At 38.3% G+C, this 23326-nt stretch overlaps 2 protein-coding genes across 5 annotated transcripts in view; both read left to right on the top strand.

The window, feature by feature from the left end:
* Positions 1 to 1321: 1321 nt before the first annotated feature.
* Positions 1322 to 4076, top strand: LOC147177547 (uncharacterized). Of its 3 annotated transcripts, none has more exons than XM_086071722.1 (2): positions 1322 to 1454; positions 2751 to 4076. In XM_086071722.1, the coding sequence occupies exons 1-2, from the start codon at positions 1406 to 1408 to the stop codon at positions 3953 to 3955; spliced, it is 1254 nt and encodes a 417-aa protein (XP_085927848.1). In that variant the 5' UTR covers positions 1322 to 1405; the 3' UTR covers positions 3956 to 4076. The 3 variants fall into 3 exon arrangements, with proteins under 3 accessions (XP_085927848.1, XP_085927847.1, XP_085927846.1); XM_086071721.1 differs by having other exon boundaries at positions 1327 to 1454; positions 2748 to 4076; XM_086071720.1 differs by having other exon boundaries at positions 1337 to 1460.
* A 1630-nt stretch (positions 4077 to 5706) lies between these two features.
* The window catches only part of otog (otogelin), a 59579-nt gene continuing 41959 nt past the window's right edge, over positions 5707 to 23326 (top strand). For both annotated transcript variants that reach the window (XM_086071297.1, XM_086071298.1), the window contains exons 1-20: positions 5707 to 5782; positions 5898 to 5955; positions 6341 to 6395; positions 8142 to 8907; positions 9418 to 9516; positions 9668 to 9825; positions 11397 to 11518; positions 11797 to 12005; positions 12162 to 12292; positions 14147 to 14253; positions 14466 to 14575; positions 15442 to 15567; positions 15650 to 15758; positions 15879 to 15925; positions 16209 to 16354; positions 18038 to 18170; positions 18383 to 18560; positions 20317 to 20441; positions 21846 to 22058; positions 22313 to 22478. In XM_086071297.1, the coding sequence (XP_085927423.1) occupies positions 5707 to 5782; positions 5898 to 5955; positions 6341 to 6395; positions 8142 to 8907; positions 9418 to 9516; positions 9668 to 9825; positions 11397 to 11518; positions 11797 to 12005; positions 12162 to 12292; positions 14147 to 14253; positions 14466 to 14575; positions 15442 to 15567; positions 15650 to 15758; positions 15879 to 15925; positions 16209 to 16354; positions 18038 to 18170; positions 18383 to 18560; positions 20317 to 20441; positions 21846 to 22058; positions 22313 to 22478 (3134 nt within the window). The remainder of the gene's footprint in view (positions 5783 to 5897; positions 5956 to 6340; positions 6396 to 8141; positions 8908 to 9417; positions 9517 to 9667; positions 9826 to 11396; positions 11519 to 11796; positions 12006 to 12161; positions 12293 to 14146; positions 14254 to 14465; positions 14576 to 15441; positions 15568 to 15649; positions 15759 to 15878; positions 15926 to 16208; positions 16355 to 18037; positions 18171 to 18382; positions 18561 to 20316; positions 20442 to 21845; positions 22059 to 22312; positions 22479 to 23326) is intronic.

The following is a 23326-nucleotide window of genomic DNA, read 5'->3' as shown; positions in this document are numbered from 1 at the left end:
CATTTGTTTGCATTACAATTGTCTCAAATAAATGTTTTATTGCGTTATAAAATGTTGCATGTTGTTATCGACATCAGTGGTTCTTGACTTGGCTTCGATCGAACCCTAGGAGTTTGGTGAGTCAGTCTCGGTCAAGAAGACACCTGACTCGCATGATTCGTGATGATACGCCCCTCTTGGCTATCATTGGCTGCACGTGAATGGAAGCTCTCCGCTCATGAAAAGCATTGGACTTTGGATCGTTGTAGTTTGTGAGGATTAGTTCGATTTCAAAATCTGATGAAATGTTTGACTACTACATCAATCTGCCTGGTTGACTTTCTAAGGAATACGTTAAGATCAGTGCAACCAATGGGAACGATTATTCAGAGACCTGATATGTTTTGATTCTGTATGTAAGCATTACTAAACAATGGGGTAAGCAAGTGCTAGAGCGCTAACTGGAATACCGTTTTATTTTAACAGGAGGGAAGATCCAGGACCCATTCTTACATGACAATGTGCCATCTGTTTTTTTCCCCTACAGCAAGTCGCCCTAAAAAAATTATAAAAAGCACTGATGAATCTCCAGAAGTTTGTCATGAGGTATGAAAAAAAAGAGCACTCCCGGAGAAGCCACCAATACTCTCCTCAGTAATTCATTTGAGGCACCTTTTCTAAAAAAAAAAAAACACATTGAAAATGTGTCCACTATAAGTGATGGCATTTCAGAACGTGATGTAATGTGCCAAACGGTACAGAGGACATTGAGTAGTTTCAACTCCGTTGATAGACATTTGCACCGAAAGAGCAGTTGAATCTAAACACCCTTGAACCAAAAAGTTTGAAAAACAAAGACTAATTAAAGACACTCACCCGCCTGCTTTTTCATTCAATTTAGCCGAAATGCAATGCTAGCTAAGAAGTGCGTTATACTTTTTAAAATTTTACTATGGTGTTTATTAAATATTGTACAAAAGTAATTAAAAAAAATAAATGTGGAAAAAAATAACTAAAATTATAAAAATTAAAAGAACCGCCCTGAAAACTAATTAAAACTAGCTAAATTAAAAAAAACTCAAAACGAAATAAAAATAAAAATAACAAATGAAAATTATTATAACCCTGGTTCACATGACCACTGCAAACGAGGTCTCGAATGTCACAGACGTGTCGGCAACCTCACGCTGTTTCGCAGGAAAGACGAGCTCGGTGTTTGACAAACCTTTCCACAGTAATTAAAACCCCAATTATTTGATACAATCTGTCAGTGGCAACGTAAGATGGCTGCCCTCTGGCTTCAGACGGGCGGTGCCTAGGTACACGTGACGTCGCTTCTGATTGTATGTTTCCAGTCGCCATATTGCGCGGTTAGCAGGTCGACTGATGATGAGTTGTTTGCATAGGACGCTTCTCGGCTGATGTGATGGTACACTGCTGCTACGCCGCAGGGTGCTCTAACAAAGCTAAGAGAGGTAAAGGTAAATTATTCTACCGTACCAGAGACTAACCAGAAAAAAAAAGGATAGTGCTACTGCTAGCTAGCATTTCTGTCATTTTGGATGGATAGTAATGAAGCTGTTGGTACAGTTCATACCGGATTGCTTGTTATTTACATTTCATGAACAGCTGACTTCAGGACTGTATGGGCTTTCAGCTACCAATTTCTGGAGCAGTTGTCTCACTTTGTGGTCGTAGCATTCTACGATTCCCCCTGTGATTGAGGATTTTTTTTTTGTGTGTGGAAATTTCACTTTTATTAAACAATGAACTCCCCCACACGATTCTCACTCATCTAAACACTTGTTTCACTTTTAAAATGCAAAATGAAGAGGACATGGCGACAATTTTTAAATGATGTTGAGGATATATGACATAGTTTGGTGTTAGTGAGGCGATAGGGCTGATTTGTGCAAGGAGCTAACTGTAAAACAACAGTGCTGGTCAGGACACAGGCATGAAGAGACATCCAAGGTGCGATTCAGTAGCCTTTACTGGTCTGATATTTGCAACGAAATTTACATTGATCCACAGCAATAGTAAAAGGTTTGAGATTTTAGATGTTCAGCCTTCAAAAGAAGTCCAACTTCCAATATTATTACAAATAAACATGGAAAATATATGAATAAACAATGACACCATCTAGTGGCTGTAAAAAAATAACTACACTAAGTGACTACATGACACGCATTTAAAGCAACGAACAACCCCAAATTCATTTTCCTTCATTCTATTAAGCAGTGTGTATGAACATTAAAAGTGCAAGAGCAAAAAAAGTGCATCTGATACCCTGAAAAAAAAAATTAAGCCGATTAGGTATGAAAGTATTGACATACCCGGTACGCTGCCATATTGTGCATTTTGGACAACATAATCACTGTGATGCAACACACTTACTATTCATTTCGGACTTGTTTTAACGTGCTGTATTGCGTCACTAATTATTACCATATTTTAGATGGCACTCAATTACTTTGGTAAATGTTCTCTTGCACAAGAGCGCTTGCTGTATGCTACGGTACAGCTCATGAGGGCGGCAGGGGAAACGGTACTGTGTGTGGAATGAAAGAGGGGCTGTATATAAAACAAGCGCAGCCACTACACCTCTGTGTGTAAAAGGAAAAAAAAGTCATAATATGCAAAACATGCTAATGCTGTGTTATTGAATTTATAGGGAGAAAGGGAACTGTGGGTAATGAAAGAACGAGTAAAGATTGTTAATGGAAGTCTGATTGAGTTCTTGTAACTTGGATTTGCTTTTGTTTTAGTAGAAAAGAGTGATAATCCTATGTCACTGGATTCCGACCCACCCGTCCTGAAACATGGAAGGGAGCTGGATTTGTTCAGCACAACGCAGAAGAGAAAACTCCAAAGAATTGAGCAGGCAAGGAATTCATCACCATCTGCAGCAGCAGCAGCTAATATTCCCCCATTAGACTGTCCTGAAGAAGGCCTCGATCCTCCTGCTGGAACTGAGATTCTTACTGAAGAATGTGCAGCGACCTCGGCCTCTTTTGAGTCAGAATTTCAAGCCCTCAAGAATGAGCATATGTTGTTTAAAGAAGAAATAGATGGAATTGGACTAAATGAGATGAGTCTCCAAAACGATAATAAGGTGAAGACTCTTACTGGTTTACCAACAGTTTCACTTTTGATGACACTCTTTCATTTTGTAGCTCCTTTTCTGAAGCCCCAGTCAGACATGACCTCGTTTCAGCAGTATATGCTTACTTTAATTAAGCTTAGAATGAACTTGTCTTTTGACTTTCTTGCCTATTATTTTGACATTGAATCGACCACCACTGTTTCCAAACTTTTCAAACACTGCATCAACGTCATGTATCGTAGGCTGGTGCCATGTTTAGTTATATGGCCAGACAGGGAATCATTGAAATATTCTCTTCCGCCTGCATTTAGGAACAGTATCTTCGAAAAGACGGTGTGCATTATTGACTCTTTGGAAATACTAATAGAGAAACCGAGTAGCTTGTTAGCCAGTGCAGAATGTCACACAGCGTACAAGTCGCAGCATACCATGAAATACCTAATTGCCGTTTGCCCACAAGGTTCCATTTGTTTCATTTCAAATGGCTGGGGAGGTCGCACAAGTGATAAGTTCATCACAGAGCAAAGCCATTTTTTACGTCATTTGCTCCGAGGGGACCTAGTTTTAGCAAACCAAGGTTTTAATGTTGGCCAGAGTGTACATTCACATCAAGCAGAAATTGAGATTCCAGCATTCACTCGTGGCAGAAAACAATTGGATCCTGTTAACTTGGGGGACACCAGCTGCTTACCATTTAAGATTCGCTTTGACAGAATCAGCCGCGTTCTTTGTCACAAGTACAAAATTTTGCAAAGTACTTTGCCCGTAGCTTTCACAGATGATGATACAGATGATGTGACTTTTCTTGACAAAATTGTTCATATTTGTTCTGCTTTTATGAATGTCTCTCAGTCTGTTGTATCTTTTTAGTAACTGCATGCTTTATTTAAGCAAATTAAATGTTATTCGTGTTGAATGGTTGCCACTGTACAAACATACACACGTGGATATTTTTGCATTTACTGTAAATAAACCAGCATAGTGTACATTACTGGACTCAGCCCATGCTGTTTCTTTATTTTACCTACACGTGACGTAAGCTAACAATTCATTGTAACAACCTACCAGTAAATACACAACAGACACCCGTTTAATGGGTGGAGTGCAAATAATGTAATTACGAATGTAGTTGTTGAAAACAAATACACCATGAAGGGCAAGAATTAAACGGGGGGGTCACATTACCGCGTTGTAGTCTGGGTGTGCATGTACTTAAATCTGGGGTACCCAAGTCCGGTCCCAGAGAGTCTCTATCCAGCCTGTTTTCCTCCTCCAACACACTTTAATCAAACGATCAGCTCATCAGCAAGCTCTACAGAAGCCTGATACCAATCCTGATTATTTGATTCAGGTGTGTTGGAGGAGGGAGACGTCAAAACAGGCTGGATTGGGGCTCCCGATGGCCGGACTTGGGCACCCCTGTCTTAAACGTTAGGAGTACATGCGCAGCAGATCTATTTAGCTTTCTGGTTCATTATAGAATCCCCAAAATGTGCTCGCTCACTACCCTTTTCCCTTCTCATCTTGTTTCCATTTATGAAATTGAAACCTTGTCGTCCTTAGCGCCATCTACTGGTCAGAGAATAGCATTAGAAGCACGCAGGAGCACACACGCTATGGTGGCTCAAAGAGACCACATTTTGAAAGTCTATCACCAATTCTTATTTTGCATGGGGTCTTGGCAGCTGTTGTGAAGCCCGGCGAGCGATGCCAAAAGACCGAGCGATCCGGAATTAGCTGAAGCAGCTAACGAGTGGCTAGCGGGAGTTAGTCGAGCCATAGGCTGGAATGAGCAACGAGTGGGAGGAGCTAGAAAAAAACAAAAAGCTAGTAAAAGCTTGCGAGAGCAAAGCAGAAAGTGACAAGCGACAGGCCCAAATCACAGGACTTATTGACGACCACCTGCAGGGTCCCAGCTGTGGAAGGTAAGCTGCGTCCGACCCATTGGGTCAGACACTCGATGCCATCCTAACTACATTTGCAAAGTTGTCCTTTTGGGCATCCGTAGCAGGAAGATGGCGGCGAAACATGGCAGCTCTAGTAAGGTGAGAGTACAGCTATGTAATATAATGAGTCTAGTTCTATGATTACATTAAAAAACATTCATGCGATACAATTTTTTGTACACCATTGACATAAACAATCGTTTTTGAAAATGAATGATTAGTTCATCACTAGATGGCTAGGGATCACTGAATGCAAGTGAAAATTCTAAATTGCCCATAATTGTGAGTGCGACTGGTTTGTTTGTTTCTATTCGTCAGATGATGACTCCAGCTCACCCATGAGTCCAATAAGAGCCAGCTCTATAGAAAATGGATGCCATTGTTAAATAAATGTATTATGATTACTTTTGACATTGTCAACTACAGTACATGACATCTTTTGCAGAGCCTCTTCACAGAGTGTTTGGACAATCTCATTGTTTTAGCCCCACCCACAAGCTCAAACGCTCCCACCTATGCATATTTTATGCTAATGAGCAGGTGCACCGGCTCTTCAAGTGCACGCCAAGCGCCTGGAGGATGAGCCGGATGGAGCAGAGCAGGCATCAGCGGGAGTCCAGCCGGGCAGTTTTCACCAGGTGATGCTGTCTGACTGACAGGATCTGCAAAACACGAATGGATCCACACTTAGGACTTAGCTGGAAAAGGCTTTTGAACTTTTTGTTTTTCTATTTTATCTTAATTTATCAAGGTGAGTCATGTCGAAAAAATGGTGATACCATTTACAATAAGGAAAAAACTAGGTGATTACATTCTGTATTTGTGAGCAATATCTTTACTCTCATGAATCTTTACCTTGATTTTAGTGCAACTATCAAGGAATGATGTGGACGTGGGCAATTCTAATTCAGATGAATTATTTAAGTAAGTTGTTTAAAAGGTTTTCCTCTACATTCTGCTATGTCATTTGCGTTATTTTAGATTGATTATTATAGACTTACTTTTTTATACTTACAGTAGTTGTCTGCAATTCAACAACAGCTTTGACTTTAGATTTAACTTTTTTTTTGGAAACACTCAACTTAAATTGCTAATTGCCTTCTTTTTTCAAAGGATTTACAATTATAAATATTTTAGATTTTTTTTTGCAATTGACACAATGTTGACAGTTTTTTGGATGAAATATTGAAATAGGCAGACGTGGATTATTCCCTTGGTTGACAGTTTGGTTTTCTGGTGGTTTGGCTGATGGGATCATGAGGGAAAGAAGCAGCAGAAACAGACCTGTCCTTGTTCTTTCTCCTAACAGCAACAGCACCAGGATAAAGCAGCAGAAATGGGACACCACTTCCCAGGAAAGGCAGGTAGGCAGCAACATTCGCCATCCTTACTCATGGAGTTGCTGGGATTAGAGATCTCCCCCTAAAAATCTTAACTCCTCACCAAAACATGAGTCGAGAGAGAAGATTATAACAACTCTTTTGGCGGGCTCGTCTTGCATAACGTATTGCTTGTTTTTACTTATTTAGTTGTTTCTGCTGTTTTTTAAAGCATAGTATTAGACCAAAAGTATAGATAGACGTAACATTGTCCGAAGGTGTATTTTTCATATGTTAGATTTTTAATTTTCGAGCAAATTAGAACTTGTGGAATTTACTAAAAAAAACTCTTCAATATACTTTTATACACAGAATCTTATTCCATTAAATAAATACATACATTAAATCAGCTTGGTTTTGTAAATAAACTGAGGAAATAATAAAACAAACTAAATCACTCAAAGTGCTCAGTTACACTGAAAAATGCACAGAAAACATATTTTCAAAAATGAACAGAAAATTTATTGTATAAAAACACCCAATATTTCTTCTAAAGGAACAGATGTGAGAAATTCCCAGTAGGAATACACAAAAGTTCTTGCATTGTGTCATTATCATCTATCTGTGTCTCTATCAGCCCCCAATGTGCTTGTTCCTTTTGTCCAACTCTCCGTTGGCTCAGAAAGGCGTGAGAATTCGGTCCAAAACGACAGAAGCTACAAAAAGGAACAAAACAATTAGTAGCAGAGGTCGCAGGTCACAGGCGCACAGAGCGGATCTATCTCATGTTAGATCTACAAAACCTTTGTCGTTTTGCGTCATCTTTGCTTTGACATCTGGGTCAGCTGCATTGTGGCCAGTTTCGGTTTAATTTCTCTTGCTGACCTTTGATGAATAATTAATTGTATAGAGAACCCCTATGCCCCCCAAAACGCCCCTTTGCCATCTGCTTTGTTCCTGCTGTTTGAGATGAAAGTCTTTGCTTGAGAGCTCAGGTATCCCCTTAGCCTCAAGTCTAGAAGCATCTTTTGTTTTCTCTGCTGAAGAGAACCATCCATCCATCCATCCATCCATTATTTTAAGTCAAGTTAATTTTATGTAACTTGTTTTATACTAAAATCAGTGAGAACTTGTAGAGGTGTCAAAATTAGAGCGTTATTTCCGAGTTAATTTAAAGTTCCATTAACACCGCAAATTTTTTTTAAATGCGCAATTAACTTACTTGGAAAGCCTGTACTGGGGGAATTCCAATCGCAACGCAGCAGACACGTCCATGTCAAACTTAAGCAGTCTTTTTTTTTTCTTTTTTTTTAATAATAATGCATAGAATTGTGGAGACTGGGGTCAAGTATTTTACAATTTTAAAATTGCTCAAGTTACTTCATGTTAAAGATAAGATAGTACTTAATATGAAAAGTAAAATGCACTGAGCTGTCACGAACATCTTACAAATGCATTTATGCCATCTAGTGGCAGAAAGATGACCTCAAGACAAATCGATATCACACATATTTTTCTTAAATATTAACTCAATTTTTTGAACTATTATGAAATTACTTTATCAATGGCTAAAATATGCAGCCATATTTCTATTAGTTTAACATTTCCCCCCACTTTTATGTTAAAAAGAGTATGAAAACTTTTTATTGTAAATTTTTTATTGTACATTTAGAACAGATGAAATTTCAACTCCCTAAATGTCAGATCTCTAAACCACTGCACTATCAACGGGCCCCTGGTTACAATCAATCTAATAAAAACTATTTTAAAGTACTGTTCTGTTCCTTTTAGGAATTTCAATCAACAGATATGTCATCAGTTCCCAACACATCATCCTCTATGGACTCGCTGGTCAGTCAAAACAACACAACCACCACCTCCAATGATGTGTCGAAGACATTGTTCATCTCACAAAGAAGACTGGAAAAAGAAGACTTGAACTTTACAAACTTTTCATCAATTGTACCAGCTGGTACATCAAGAACTGAACAATCCAAGCCACTTCAAGTAACCACAGCATCTGTCCACAAATCACCAAATGATACAACAGCATCCAGCATGGATTCAACCACCAAAGCACCACCCAAAGCACCCCTAACCACCTCAACAATGTCTAAGCCATCCCCAACACAGACAATGCTCAGCAGCCAATCACCAACCACTGTAGCCTCAGCCATCCAATCAGGCAGCATTACAACACCCTCACATACAACGCTAGTCAGCAAATCCTCGGTTAGCTCATCTACTCAAGCAACGATGCAAACAAGTCAGTCATCCTCCAGCCAATCAACAGCAAGACAGTTCCCAGTCAACCAATCAGCAGCTTCTCTAACCACTCCATCCAGAAATAGCTCACAAACATCAAACACATTGACCACCTATCCCAGCCCACCATCAAATTCATCACCTTCTGACTCAGTAAAAGCACCAACCCAAATACCAACTAACACAACAGGGAAGCCTGCAAACAGAATCTTCTCGAATGATGAACGTCCAATCAACGCTTCAGTTTTCACCAGAAAGGCAAAAGAAGCCCTGAGGTTTCACATGGTTTCAGGTACATTTTCACTCGCAAAAATGTGAAAATCTGTGGTCATTTGAGCTTTTCTGTGTGGGGTTTGCTATCATGGGTTTCTCCCTGGTACCCCAGTTTACCTCTGTTTAAACACCCCCACTTGGTGAACAGAAGGTAAACCTTTGCCTTACTTTAAGGTTTCGGCACTCGTGACGGCGCCGCCCTGTTGTGGCCGTTTTATAATCAGAAAGTAGAAATTAGAAATTAGAGAAATAGAAAAGTGTGATTAATTTCAATTTAAAAAAAAATACAATATTTCTTTAAAATTATTTGTCATTTTGGGGGGAAATTTTATGTAGTAGTGGTAATGGTATTTGGTATCATGTGACTACTCAAGAGTTGAGTATCGGTATCGGTCATAAAAAATAGTGGTATCGAAACATTCCTAATAAAAAGCTATTTAAAAACATGCATTCATGGACTGGCTACCAGGTCATCATGTTCCCGTGCAACAGTGTACTGTGCAATAATTGCTTTTTCATCTCTTTGTAGAGTCATGCTCCTTTAAATGCCTGAACGGTGGTTGGTGCACTCAGTCGAAGTCATGTGACTGCAGCCTATTTCAGGCCACTGGACACAGGTGTCAAACAGGTAAACCTTCAAAATAATTTATTTGGGGGGGGGGGCTTATGAACATTTTAAAATAGGCCTACGTTGTTTTATCACTCCTTCTCTTATTTAGCCTAAACTTCTTAATTCAGTCTTGATTGATTATTTGGAACTTCCTGATTCATGTGCTCAGTTCCAAATCCTGGCTTTGAGAGGGAGATGACATGCAGGACCTGGGGTCAATACAACTTTGAGACATTTGACGGCCTCTACTACTACTTCCCTGGCCGATGCACATATACACTACTAAAAGACTGTGATGAAACCACTCAGGCCAGCATTGTCGTCCAGGTGAGTTTTAAACATGAGGACTTTAGGCTATCCTTTAAAAAAAAGTTTTAATAATAAAAGTAGAAATGTCAGGCGTTATGAGTCAGTTCCTTATAGTCAATTCATTGCTGTTTTTGGATGTTGATACCATATTTGAGCAACACATATTTGAGCTGCAGTATGTTGACTTGTTAGGCAAAAACAATGATTATATTATATTAATAAGAAATAAAACTCACCATTACACACTGAATGCTATTGTTATAATTAGTGTGATCCTGGGGTATTTATTTTACTTCAATAAACTGGTCCCATCTTGGGGTAATGGGAGACAATGACACTTGATGTGTGTTCCTTAATCTCCTCCTTAATTTTGTGTTTGCACCTCTACATTATTAAAAAATATCTTGCTTTACAGAAATTGAATGTTGCCAATGGAAGCAAGGTATTCAGTGTTCTTATTTGAAGGCGTCATTGCCTCATTGCCACATATGAAGCAAAAAAGGCTTCATGCGTGAGAATCACCCGCAGTGATAAATCTGTTTTTATTCCTTAAATGTAGCTTTCTTCTACGTGGAAGTTGTAGGTTCTTTTTCCTCCCTTTTCTACTTTCCCAAAAACCTTGCCCAAGAGTTTTTAGCAAAGATGTTTCTTTTCTTTTCTTTTTATTTATTTATTTATTTATTTAAAAAAAAGAGCTAATTTTTACTTTCTTGCGTATCACATAACGAGACGGACGTTTTTGGATTGGTAACCAGCCATACACAGGACCTTTATTTATTCATTTGCACATTTTGAACATCATTTTTGTGTCGCTTTATGAAAAATCAATGGCTGTAAGGCCCAATTGAATTTTTATCAAGCACACCAAAATCAATCAATCAATCAACGGCATTATTGTTTACTGTATATAGTAGGTTTTTGTTGTTGTTGTTTTTAAAAATCTGTTACCTGAAACACTTCCTACGTGTTCTTAAGTTTACACGTTTTTGGGGTGGGCGAGACCCTGAAAGCCACTAGAAAATATTAGCCCGTGCACTCTGTGCATTTAATTTAATTATATTTTTTTAAGCACTTACATGGGAATCATTCATCATTCATTTGGACCTTGACACAAATGGAGGAAACCATTTTGGCTTGTAAAAGGTCATTATGTTTATTCAACACAGTGTTAGAAGAGGAATGTTGTTACTTGTTTTTATAGTGAATAGTTCATTTGCATATTTAGAAAAGCTCTACTGTATAAAAAAACAAATTTATTTGTAGCAGATGTCATTTTTTGTATGCGCAGAAAGCAGCTTAAAATTGGATGGCAGGCCTCGGATGGCCCCCCGGCCATATTTTGGACAACCCTGTTTTATTGGCATGTTTTTCATTGGAATTTTGGTCGATTTTGAATTTTAAGCTGTCTTGTGTGTCAAAAGCTTAGAGGTCCCACTCTACATATTGAAAAACAGGCCCAATATATAAAATAAATAATCACATCATAATAAATCTTTAGCTGTAAAAGCAAATGGAATGTTATCATGAAAAGGGGTGTGTGTTTCAAAAAGGACATGTTTTGAAGTTGCAAAGCATCTTTCTGTTTGCAGGTGCACAATGACCCAGGCTGTGGCTCCGAGCCTTACAGCTGCCAGCGCTCAGTCAGCCTCTTCCTTCCATGGGAGGGCGAGATCCGGTTGCACGCCACTGACGTGACATTCAAAGGGCAAAGGTTAGCTGTGGAAACAAGATGAAAACATTGTTGTGTATTATTTGAGATTTGTTCGTATAAATGATTCCAAATGAGTTTTATGCTTATTACTGCAGCAGCCATTCATTTGCTGAATTTGTGTGTAGTTTTCCCGAGTGTTGAAAAATAAATGTTTCACCTTTTTTAAAAGCAGTAGCTACATTTTAATAAAATATTTTTGAAAATGAAAAAATATATATACAAAAACGAATGTGAGAATTTATTATAATTCTATTTTATTATGGAAAAAAATAATCCAGTTTGCAGCTTCCTCATCACACACACGACCTGCATGTGAAGCAGATCTCCCACTACGTGTTAGTCACACAGACGCAAGGCTTCACGCTGGCCTGGGAGGGATACAGCGGCTCAGTCTACATTAAACTCAGCCCAGAATTTGTGGGCAGAACCTGTGGCCTGTGTGGGAACTTCAACGCAGATGTACATGATGACCTCAAGACTAGCTATGGTAAGATCACTTTATAAGTGAGCAGTCAAAATAGGAACAGCTGTTCCTAGGCCAGCCACAGTTGACTGCCTTAGATACCAAGAAATAAAATAAAATATATGATTCTGCTTGAAACTTATGATGAGCAGATTTGTGCAACTTTTGCATCTCTTGCAGGTGTCCTTACTCATGAAATCGAAATGTTTGGAAACAGCTGGACGGAGACAGCACCACTGCAGGCCCCTTGTCCCATGGTGCCTTCTGGTTTCCCGTCACCTTGCACAGTAGTTGATGTGGATGTCTTGCTGGTAAGTCTCTGGCACAGACTCATTCATGGCAAAAACAAAACAAAACTTTTCATTCACTCCCAGCCATTTTCTCTGAAGCAACCCCCTTCGCTCCCGGCTGTTTTTACTGGATTTTGACTGATTTTGCAAGACCCACAGAATATTGTGTTCTATTGCTATAGAAACATAGAAGCTACCAAAAGAAACATTAGAGTCCATTCTTTCATCAGGGAAAAATTACATTTATATCTGTTTCCACTTTGCAGCAATTAGCATTAGAATATAGCTAAGTTTAATCATTATTCACAAACCTGGGAAAAAGAGCTTGTTGCAACATGGCCCTGGCTGATCTATTATACTCTGCTGCTACCTGCTGGCCGTTTTTTTGTAATAACTACCATTGCTTTAAGGGACCTCTTCAGGTCAGAAGCTGTTTTAGCACTAAAAAACATTTAAAAAAAACACGTATAAATACGTTTTTGAGAGTGAAGGACAAAGTATTAAAAACGTATTTATACATTTTAGGGGTTTGAATCATAAAAAAAATAAAATAATAATAGTATAATTGTGTAATATAATTAACTTATACACACTGTGGTCAATCCTGGACACTGACTGTGAAGTGGCCTGGAAAATGTAAAAACTGACCACCGATCATGTGTCTCTTTCTGTGGGAACTTTGGATGTTTTGAAATCTCAAAATGGGCCAAAAACTTTAACTCTTCCTTTTATTTACTGTAGTTAAAGATACAGTAGGTCATTTTATTTCATGGTTCATCGTCGTTCAAAAGATCAGCTGTTACACTGTAAAAAAACTGTCTGTAGAATTAACAGTAAATTTCTGTAAAATCGTGATAAAAAACTGTAAATATTTTACAAGTTTATAAGTAATTTACATTATTATGCTGTAAAACTCAGAACCAAACACAACTGTTTATTTGACAGTAAGAACATTTTAAAAATATTTTTTTGGGGGGGGGAAATCCAGAAATTACTATAATTTACACACTGATAAACTGCAAAACATTGCTATACAGTTAAAATTACATAATATCAGTGTTATAATAACACTTTTTGTCAGTAGGTTATTTGGTACACTTTGTTTGTGCCAAAAGAAACATGCATTTTACAAAGTCATATTACAGATAAGAATATTTAGATATACAGTAAAACCAACTAAATGCATTATGTTCATTTAAAATTGATATATTGAACACCTAATTATTAATTTGTTAGTACACTTTAAAAAAATGTCTGTTGTTTTACAGAAAAAAAAAACCTGGCAGCTGTGGTTACCAGAATAATTCTGTAGAAAAAAATACTGTGCAAATATAAACAACTTTACTGAACAACTTATCTTAGTAACAATTATCTTTTTAAACTTGTAGATTCAACAGTCGTTTACTGATAACTTAACAACAGGGTGGTGTGGCTCAGTGGTAGCATGCTCATCTTGCAACCCTCAGGTTGTTGGTTTGATCCCAGCGCAGTGTGACTGTGTCGAAGATCCATGTGCAAGATAATGAAATCAGGAATTCTGTGGAATCCGTAGGTGAATGAGTAATCAAATTCCAAAGCACAAGTTGTTCTGTAAAGTTGTTTACGTTTGCGCTGTATTTATTTATTTATTTTTACATAATTTCTCTGGCAACCACAGCTGCCAGTTTCCCCCCCCGTAAAAACAGCAGATTAATTTTTTTCCTGCTTGTGCAAAGCATATGATTGGAACCTGATTATTTTGTTGAACAGCTCTGGTAGTATCACAGAATTACAAACAGCTGGTGGAGCTACCCAACAGCACATCGTGGGCAACCATGACTATTAATTTCTAGATTTAAGATTGACTGTAACTCATTTCTTGTTTTTATCCATCAGAAAGTGGAGGAAATATGTTTAATGCTGCTGGATCCACCATTCCAGAACTGCCATGACTTTGTCAGCCCTTTGTCCTACATGGCCAGCTGCTTCAATGACATCTGCTTGTAAGAAGAAAAAAAATCTGCATTTTATATATTTTTTTCAGGTTATCCTAGAATTCTCTAAACGTTTCAAAGTGTTGAACAGTGAGCCTCCCTCAGAGAACAGATGAACATCCGCTACCTCCATTATTTCAATCGAATTAGTGTGTAAATGATGTAATTGTCTGAATCAGGCAACAATAGAAACCCATTAAAAGTTTACCCATCTGTTAAAGGTCGGGTCCAACTGATGACGCAGTATGTCAAGTGTTTACCGAGTACTCCCGAGCCTGCGCCCATGCTGACCATCCACTGAACGACTGGAGGGACCACATTCCTCAGTGTGGTATGTTTCCCCTTTTTCTGTGACTTTGGTTTTGTCGTAGATGCCCAATATGCTACTAAAATGTCCCAACATGTACTATTTTTATTGATTTTTTATTGTGAAAGAAGCAAAAATTTACATTTAAATACGTTTTAGTTACACTCTCAAGAACTAGGAAATGCTAAGACCAATTTTAATTAGGTTTGTGCATACTCGCTCTGTAATTTATCTTTTTATTTTTATTAATTTTTTTATTTTTATTTTTATTTTTTCTTCTTTATAAAGAGCTCAGTATTGTTCATTTGGAAATGTCATCATCATTGCTCTTTATTTTTTATTTTTTTTATTTTTTTATATATATATATTTTTTTCTGTAATTTATCTTTGACCATTTTGCGTCTGTTTAAAGGGGAAGTCAACCCTTTTTTTTGGGACAATAATATGTTCTATGCAGCCCCACTAGTCTAAATATGGTATTCTGGTTAATATCGCGTTAGTGGAATATGAGATAAGCAGCAAAATCCAGCCATTTATATCCATATCAGGGGGCGGCCATTTTGCCACTTGCTGTCGACTGAAGATGACATCACAGTTGCTCAGGGCTCAGGCAACAGCCAATCCCAGCTCACCTGTTTTCTGAAGCTGATCTGTGATTGGTTGTTACCTGAGACCTGAGCAACTGTGATGTCATTTTCATTTGACATGCAAGTGGCAAAATGGCCTCCTTTTGATATTATAAAAAAAACTCCTGGATTTTGCTGCTTAAAACATATTCCTTAAATGTAATATTAATCAGAATGTCATGTTTAGACTAGTGAGGTCAGATATAACATATTGTTAAGTAATGTTTAAGGTTGACTTCCACTTTAATAATTTATTGCAAACAGTGAAGGAGTGTCCTGAAGGTCTGCAGTACCTGGAATGTATCAGCTGTTGTCCAGTATCCTGTAAGCAAGAGCGAACATGCATCCATAGCAGGCTGGCCTGCCTGGATGGATGTTATTGTCCCAATGGTGAGTTGGTATTTTTCCATTTGTATCATGCCATTTCTGACTGTTGAATAAGTGAAACCAATAGTAGATTGTCCCGGCTTAGGTTTGATATACGAGGATGGCAACTGTGTGACGCCTTCTGACTGTCCTTGTGAGTTCCATGGCGTCTTCTACTCATCTGGACAAATCATACAAGAGGAATGCAACAACTGGTAAGGCACATTATGACCTTTATTGATTTCTAAACTAACTTTATCTTATCAGCCTGTGTGCTTGAAATGAACCACAGATAGACCCAACGTCGGACTGATTTAAATGTTTTGGTCTTTCAGCACATGTGTGGCTGGATTGTGGAACTGCACCGAATACAACTGCCCAGGTTGGTCTCCGCCCTCTTACATTTTTTGCTTAAAGGAATCGGATCAGGCCTCACAAGACAATGATTAGTAGCAGTTAGTAAGGACTAAAACGTCATTAGTGTTATGTGTTGCTGGCAAAGTATAACAAAATACATGTAGATCAATTATTCTGTATCTACTTTAGGTTTTGTAGATTAGTGTTTGAGACACAGCATTATATCCTGCAATGTCTTGGCTATTCCAGCGTAGCTGCAAACATTTTGGAACCAGCCTAATTTAGAAATTGTTCCCCTTGCCCAACAGGTGAATGCTCTGTGACTGGCGATATGTATTTCCAGTCGTTCGATGGGCGTGTCTACACCTTTCCAGCAACGTGTCAGTATGTCCTTGCCAAGAGTCGCAACTCAGGGAAGTTCACAGTCACCATCCAGAATGCCCCCTGTGGAACCGTGAGTCAACTGCTTGTTTCATTTCAGTTTGCTTGCACAGTACATAGGACCACTCACTCCCAAAACACGTGCTTTATATATTTTATTTTTATAATATATTTTTCAATGCATCTACAAATATATTTACTATCTTAACGCAACTACAAAGGGTTTGAAGCACAAAAAGTAGACTTGTGTAAAAATTACCATTCAAGGATGGCACAAAACTGCTGAATAGCAAACCTACATTAAGTGCAAGAACTCATTTTGTGCATTTACGTCACAAAAATCATCTCATTCAAAATTTTAATATTATTGAGGTGCTATGTTTGTCCTGAATATCATTCTAAATCTGAAAAAAATAAAATAATTTGGCCTATTCATGTTGTAGTATAGGGCAGTAAAAGACCTGGTGTAAGAGAAACTAAGCCATGTCTGTCATGTAGTTGTGAATAGTGATATTACAACTTAACCCCTTCAGACCCATAGATGATTGCATTGGTCTAAACCAATAAAAACGCATAATTTTGATTATGATGTCAACACTTCTGGTTCATGATTGGATCCTAGCTAACCAATCACAATCGCAAGTTGCTTTGCATGATGTTCATGTTAACATTTTTACATATAAGCTTGGTAAGTTTACAACATGTTAACTTACAGCCCATATTATCCTCATGTCCACTATAACAAATAAAATAACCCCAATTTTTTCCCCCCATGTTGCTCTTATGTGGTACAAGAGTCAAAATCAGCAACAACAACAAAAATGTCCAGCAGAAAAGATGCAGGTCTGAAGGGTTTAAAATGAAAGCTGACCCCTGCATACTCACATTTGGGCACCTGCAGATTCGCATATTTGCAATGTTTTTTCCCCAGTATTTAAAACAATATTTTGGGTATTTTCCGTTTTTTTTGTGTGGGAAAATGTATAATGAATGTTCATCATAATTTTTTGAGGAATGTTTTTGAGTTTGATAAGAAATTTTACTCTCCCAAAAGTTTGGGGGGGAAAATTCCCCAAAAAAGGGCTATTCCTTAGTGTCTCCATAGTATTAGTAACGATCCGTTACAGTCTATAGGATCGGGGCCAGGAGGACAAGTTACATTCAACACAAAGTACATGAATGTATAAAAAGTGACAGACAGCTCCAACTCAAGGCTTCCTTTGTTTTCCTTGAATATCTTGGCAGCCAGCTAATCAGACTACCTTATCTCAACGGAAAGTGAAGAGGGCAGTGAGAGAGGCACTTGCATGGTGAAGGTGTAAATAAACCCATACAATATTATTATATTCTGTAAATGATTCATAGTTTGCATTACAGTCTAGCGGCCGATTAGCACGTTAGACTCACAGTTCCGGCCTTTCTATGTGGAAGTTACATGTAATCCCTTGTGCTTGTGTTGGCCTTCTCTGCGTACTTCAATTTCCTCCTACATTCCAAAAATGCATGCTCGGCTAATTGAAGATTAAATTGTCCATAAGTTTGAATGTAGCACTGTCATAACCACCTCTGTTGTTATTCCCTCAATGTTTGGTTAGTCTCTTTCTCCAGACTCCACATGAAACATCTTTTTACACAGTACATAATATTACAGTATAAGCATTGTATTAAAAGCACGTCAGCATCTCAGTGTGTTTTGTGCCTGAACGGCTAAAAAATTATTTTGGAGCTTCGTCATGCTATCTTGTTTTGATCGCAGAATCTAGACGGGTCTTGCATCCAATCAGTGAACTTAGTTATCGATGAGGATCCTAAAATGGAGGTTTCACTGAGCCACATTGGTGAGGTCTTCATCGCCGGACAGTACCGAATCTTCCTGCCCTACTCCGACGGTAACCCTTCTTTTATCCCATTCCAACATTGTGGCTAAGAATGTGTTTTATATCATGAGCACACGGGCACTAATCCACAGTGTGTAGATGACCGATCATGTGCAGTAGCGACCAATAAACAAAGATTCCAGTTTACTCCATTGAGTAAAAACAATAATGTAAATATTGCTGATTTGCACTTTATTAATTTAGTCATCTTTGGTTTTTTGCAGACAACTTTCAAATTCAGGAGCTCTCATCCATGTTCCTTCAAGTGAAGACGGCTTTTGGCCTACATCTGCAGTACAACTGGAAGGAGTTTCGTCTCTACCTGCAGGCCACTGCACAATGGAAGGACGACACAGTGGGGCTTTGTGGAACCTTCAACGGCAACATTCAAGACGACTTCTTGTAAGTGTGCACTTTTCTGTTAATTTACTCACAAACGTGCACAGCAAATCAGTCAGTGTTAAATTTCTAGTGTTCAATCAAATATGCAGTGTTATTTTATCACTGTCAGAGTAAATTTCCTTGAGTGTGGATGTTGAGTGTAACCTGAATAGCACTACATTGAGTGTTAAATTGACCACACTCTCATTTCTGGTGAAGGAGAAACTTTTCAAATTTCCAGAGCGCTCTTGGCATTTCAGTAGTGATACATTCAGTTGCAGTTGTTGTGATTGATCAGTGGTAGAGTGGTCGTCTCCCTACGCTGAGAGCGTGGGTTCGATCCCAGGCCAGTGACTGTCAAAGTATCCTTGAGCGAGATACTGAACCCCCAGTTTCTCCTGATGCCGTGTCATCAGTAGTTAAAATGTAAAGCACTTTGAGGACCTTGTAAGGAGGAAAAACACTATATACATGAAGCAACATTTATCAGAGTAAAGTGTAGTTTGAGTTAAATTGTTAACACTGACACTAGTGCAATACACTCATAAGTGCTAAAGCATCAGAGTAAAGTGTAGTTTGGCAGAATTAAATATTTAACACTGACACTATTGTAGAGTACTTTCAACACTAGACAGTGTTTACCAGATTTTTAACACTATACAGTGTTGGAGTAACACTGGTTAAGTAACACTTTGAACAGTGTCATATTTGCACTCATTGGTGTGGACACACAAACACTTTTCTAGTGTTAGATTTAACACTCTCAGTGTTAATATAACACTGGCGATTTTGCTGTGTAAGAAAAAGAGGGCACGCGGGGATGGCAAAAAAGCAAAATATGTACAGTATTTTTGATAAGCAGATGTACAATGAGGCATGTAGAGCATACAAGAGGCCATTGGTCGCTAAAGTCCATTGTTGACAACATACAGTTCCTGTTATTATGATGCATTTTTCCCAATTGTCATTTTATACCACAATTATTGTGCAGCTCTAAACGTGAACTTCTTTCTCACACTTTGTGTAATGCACACTGCTCGGCTCACACAAGTGCCCAACAGGACTCAGTTCCTCAACAAGGAATTTACTGTTAGAGGTCCACTGTACCGTGTCGTAATGGGCAGCCGTAAAGGGCGAATGTTGTTCAACAGCTGTAAAAGGATATACATCTGAGTCTGGGACCAGAGGGGCTGTATATTGCAAGAAAGAAAGTGGAATTTACTCTCTGTCTAAAAGTAGACACACATTGTGTCCCGCCTTTTATGTTCAAGATAACGCGTGGAAGTTTGTGCTTGTCTTTAAGCAATAGTGAGTACAAGAATGTCGTAAATAACATCAGCTGTATATTGGAATGCTGACAATACTAGAATAACTGTAAACCAATTTTAAGAGGTAAACGCTCTGCTTGAGCATGTCACAGTACATCAATGAACTGCAGCTCCACAGTGCTGGTAGCACTCAAGACGCCGGCCAGCCTGACACTCCCACAACCATGCTTGACTGGAGGCAAGCCTCACTGGTTGCCTCCAGTCTCACACATGCTTGACACCACCTGAACCAAATGAGTTTATTATGGTCTCATCAGACCACAAGACATGGTTCAAGTTCCATGTCCTTCGTCTGCGTAAGGAAACAGTTGTTTTTGTGGGTTTTCTTTTGCAGTAAGTTTAGAAGAGGCTTCCTTCTTAGATAACAGCCACACAAACCAGCAATTGCTTGGAATAAATGATCATCATCAGCTCCAGACTTTGGCTATTCATGCAATCTTGTCCTTCAGGTCTCCCGCTGGTATGATAGAAAGCACTCCTTTACTGTTTGGAAATGCCTGGAAGGTCTCGTCAGCATGTACGCTCAGTTTGATCCCTCCTCAGCTTGACCCCTGCGACACACACCAACAAGCCGGTCAGTTGCTTCTTTCTTATACAATACTGCAACTTTCAAAGTTTTTAAAGGGGAAGTCAACCCCCCCCCCAAAAAATTATTGACAATAATATGTTATATGCAGCCCCACCAGTCTAAATACGGTATTCTGGTTAATATTGCGAATATGAGTTAAGCAGCAAAATCCAGCAGTTTTTATCAATATCAGAAGCGGCCATTTTGACACTTGTTGTTGACTGAAAATTACATCACAGTTGCTTAGGTCTCGGGTAACAACCAATCACAGCTCGGCTTCAGAAAAAAGGTGATTAGTTGGAACCCTGAGCAACTGTGATGTCATCTTCAGTCGACAGCAAGTGGCAAAATGGCCGCCCCCTGAGATGGATAAAAACGGCTGGAGTTTGCTTTGAATGTCATGTTTAGACTAGTGAGGTTAAATATAATTCATCAATAATATAATTTTTAATTAATCCAAATCAATCTTAAAAAACAAACAAACAAAAGGTATAGAGTATTGCTTCTGACCTTAGACTAAGAAATGGTTGTTTAAGGTACAGTACATGCCTAAAATGATTCAAATTTGTATTTAAAAAAAAAAGTTTAGCCAATAGGCCTATATGCATGTTTTCATACAAAATAAATAAGATATAAAATACACTTGTTCTTAGTGTAAAATAATTTTACTAGTTAGATTTCTTGAAATAAGAAAATGTGTAGATTAATCATCTTAAAATAAGATCTACACACTTCTTCTAAGCAACAAATCAAGGAAATTAAATCTTTAAAATAGCTTTATGCACTTATTCCCAATGAACACTTATTTTTAAAGGTTAAATGGCCTTATTTCAAGTCAATAAATCTTTAAAAAATCTTTAAAAACTAATTCTAAGCTACAAAACAATCAGTTCAATCTTAAAATAAGCCCGAAACAGTCATATTAAAGAGTAAATAGCTTTTTTTTGGGTTTAGAATAATCTGAAAATACCTATTCTAAGCATCAATTCAAGGCAAATATTCGCAATTATTTTTTATATGATCATGGAAACTTAAATAAAACAAAGATACAAATTTAAAAACACAAAAGGTTTAGGGTTAGGATAACCTTAACCCTAACCCAACCCTCTTACAGGATTTTAGCTTCTTGTGCATGAAAATTAACTTATTTTAGGATTTACAATAATAAAAGACAAATAATCTTAAAACAATATTAATAATCTTAGAAATTCTGCTCTTGCATAATATATAATTCTCAAAACAAGATCAATAAGACGTTATGGCTTGATAGAAGAGTTTAATCTAAGTTAGATTTTTGCAGTGAGTGGTACATAATGTACCTAATATTAGTATAGTCCAATGCAGTCAGACTGTATGGCCTCCTGAGCTTTTATCACAAACTATCCTCCTGTCTTCTTTGTTTTTGTTCAGCGGCCTATGCATCTGAGATGTGCGATATTCTGAACCGGGATCTGTTCTCCGCCTGCCATGAGTACCTCAGCCCAGTGCCGTTTCACCAGCAGTGTCGCTCAGATACCTGCAAATGCGGAACAGCTTGCTTTTGCTCTGCTCTGGCTCACTATGCTCGCCACTGCCGCAGATTCTCCGTCATCATCGACTTCCGATCACACGTACACGAATGTGGTGAGCATTGGACACATTCATGCCCTTTGAAAACTTTATAATTATAAACCTCATTTTCTGCCATAAGACCCTTTACGAATACATTCAGAGTCCATGGAGTTGATGATGTGAGTGATTAGCTGGCCATAACGACTGAGATCAATTTACATTGCCGCTAATAATAATGAACAGAAAAAGTTGTCTGATGAATAAAATACATGTCAAAACCTCAAATTCAAACTTTGCGTTGATGTTGCCCGCCTCTCTGACTGCAGCGGTCACCTGCCCCGCCACCATGCAGTATGGTGTGTGCGTGTCGTCCTGCCAACGCCGCTGCGCCACCTTCTCTTCTATGCAGCAATGTGGGGGGGAGTGTGAGGAAGGCTGCGTCTGCCCGTTGGGATTATTCTACAACCAGCGAACACACACCTGCGTGCACAGGTCAGACTGGCTGAGTGGGATTGGGTCAGAAATCGCCATACCGTTACCATGTCATGCCATGTGAAATCCTGCCCTTCCAAACTTTTGTGGAAAAGGGACTTTTTGAGAGCTCAGACTGGTCAGGCTGGTTTGCCATGGGAGACCTACAGCTTACTTGCTCTTAACTGTCCCACGATTTCACATCCCTATGCAGCATTACTTACTATGTGATAGAGTTACTTCAAGGAAGTGAGCGTGAAACCCCCCTTTCAGCCCCACTTAGGCTCGAGACAACACAGATATCTGATAACCAGTGAGAGCGAACTTGTAAGACAGAGGCCAATGTGTGGACCATATGTCACAAAGCCTTGCCATTTACCATAGAAAAGATTTACTTTAATGTTATCTTATTTTGTGTCATATAAATTAGATTTTTTCTATAAAAGAAAAATGATCATGGTAGCTGCTTGTCAAATGTCAGAAGGATGACATTAAGTTGTGTTTGTTTATTTGTCAAAATTGAATTTATTTTACCCCCAGATCCTGCATGCCTCAATTTTAATATATAGGGATGTTCAATGCCACTTTTTTTTTCAAACTGATACCAGTACAAGTACTCAACTCTTGAGTACTAATAACAGATACCGAGTACCAATAGAACTAGTACTTTTAACACCTAAAAATGCCCCCCCCCCACCTCCAAAACAGATAATTTTAAGGAAAGATCTATGAAATTAATGGCCTCTATTATCTTCTAATTTGTTTATAAAATATATATATTTTTTAATAGAATACTCAATAAAATGAATTTAAAAAAATTCTTAAAATGGTCATCTGTCAGACACGTGTGCCATAGATACTGGTATTGG

The sequence above is a fragment of the Leptonotus elevatus genome, chromosome 3, assembly GCF_054856555.1.
Source record: "Leptonotus elevatus isolate MCC_2025b chromosome 3, RoL_Lele_1.0, whole genome shotgun sequence".
Lineage (NCBI taxonomy): Eukaryota > Metazoa > Chordata > Actinopteri > Syngnathiformes > Syngnathidae > Leptonotus > Leptonotus elevatus.
This window is presented reverse-complemented; position numbering and strand designations above follow the sequence as displayed.

What these genes read in the sequence shown, in the direction of transcription:
- LOC147177547 (XM_086071720.1), top strand. Translation starts at nt 1,406, where the DNA reads ATGGTACACTGCTGCTACGCCGCAGGGTGCTCTAACAAAGCTAAGAGA. An exon ending in CAAAGCTAAGAGAGGTAAAG is followed by an intron (nt 1,461 to 2,750) that starts GTAAATTATTCT and finishes TTGTTTTAGTAG; the next exon opens with AAAAGAGTGATAATCCTATG.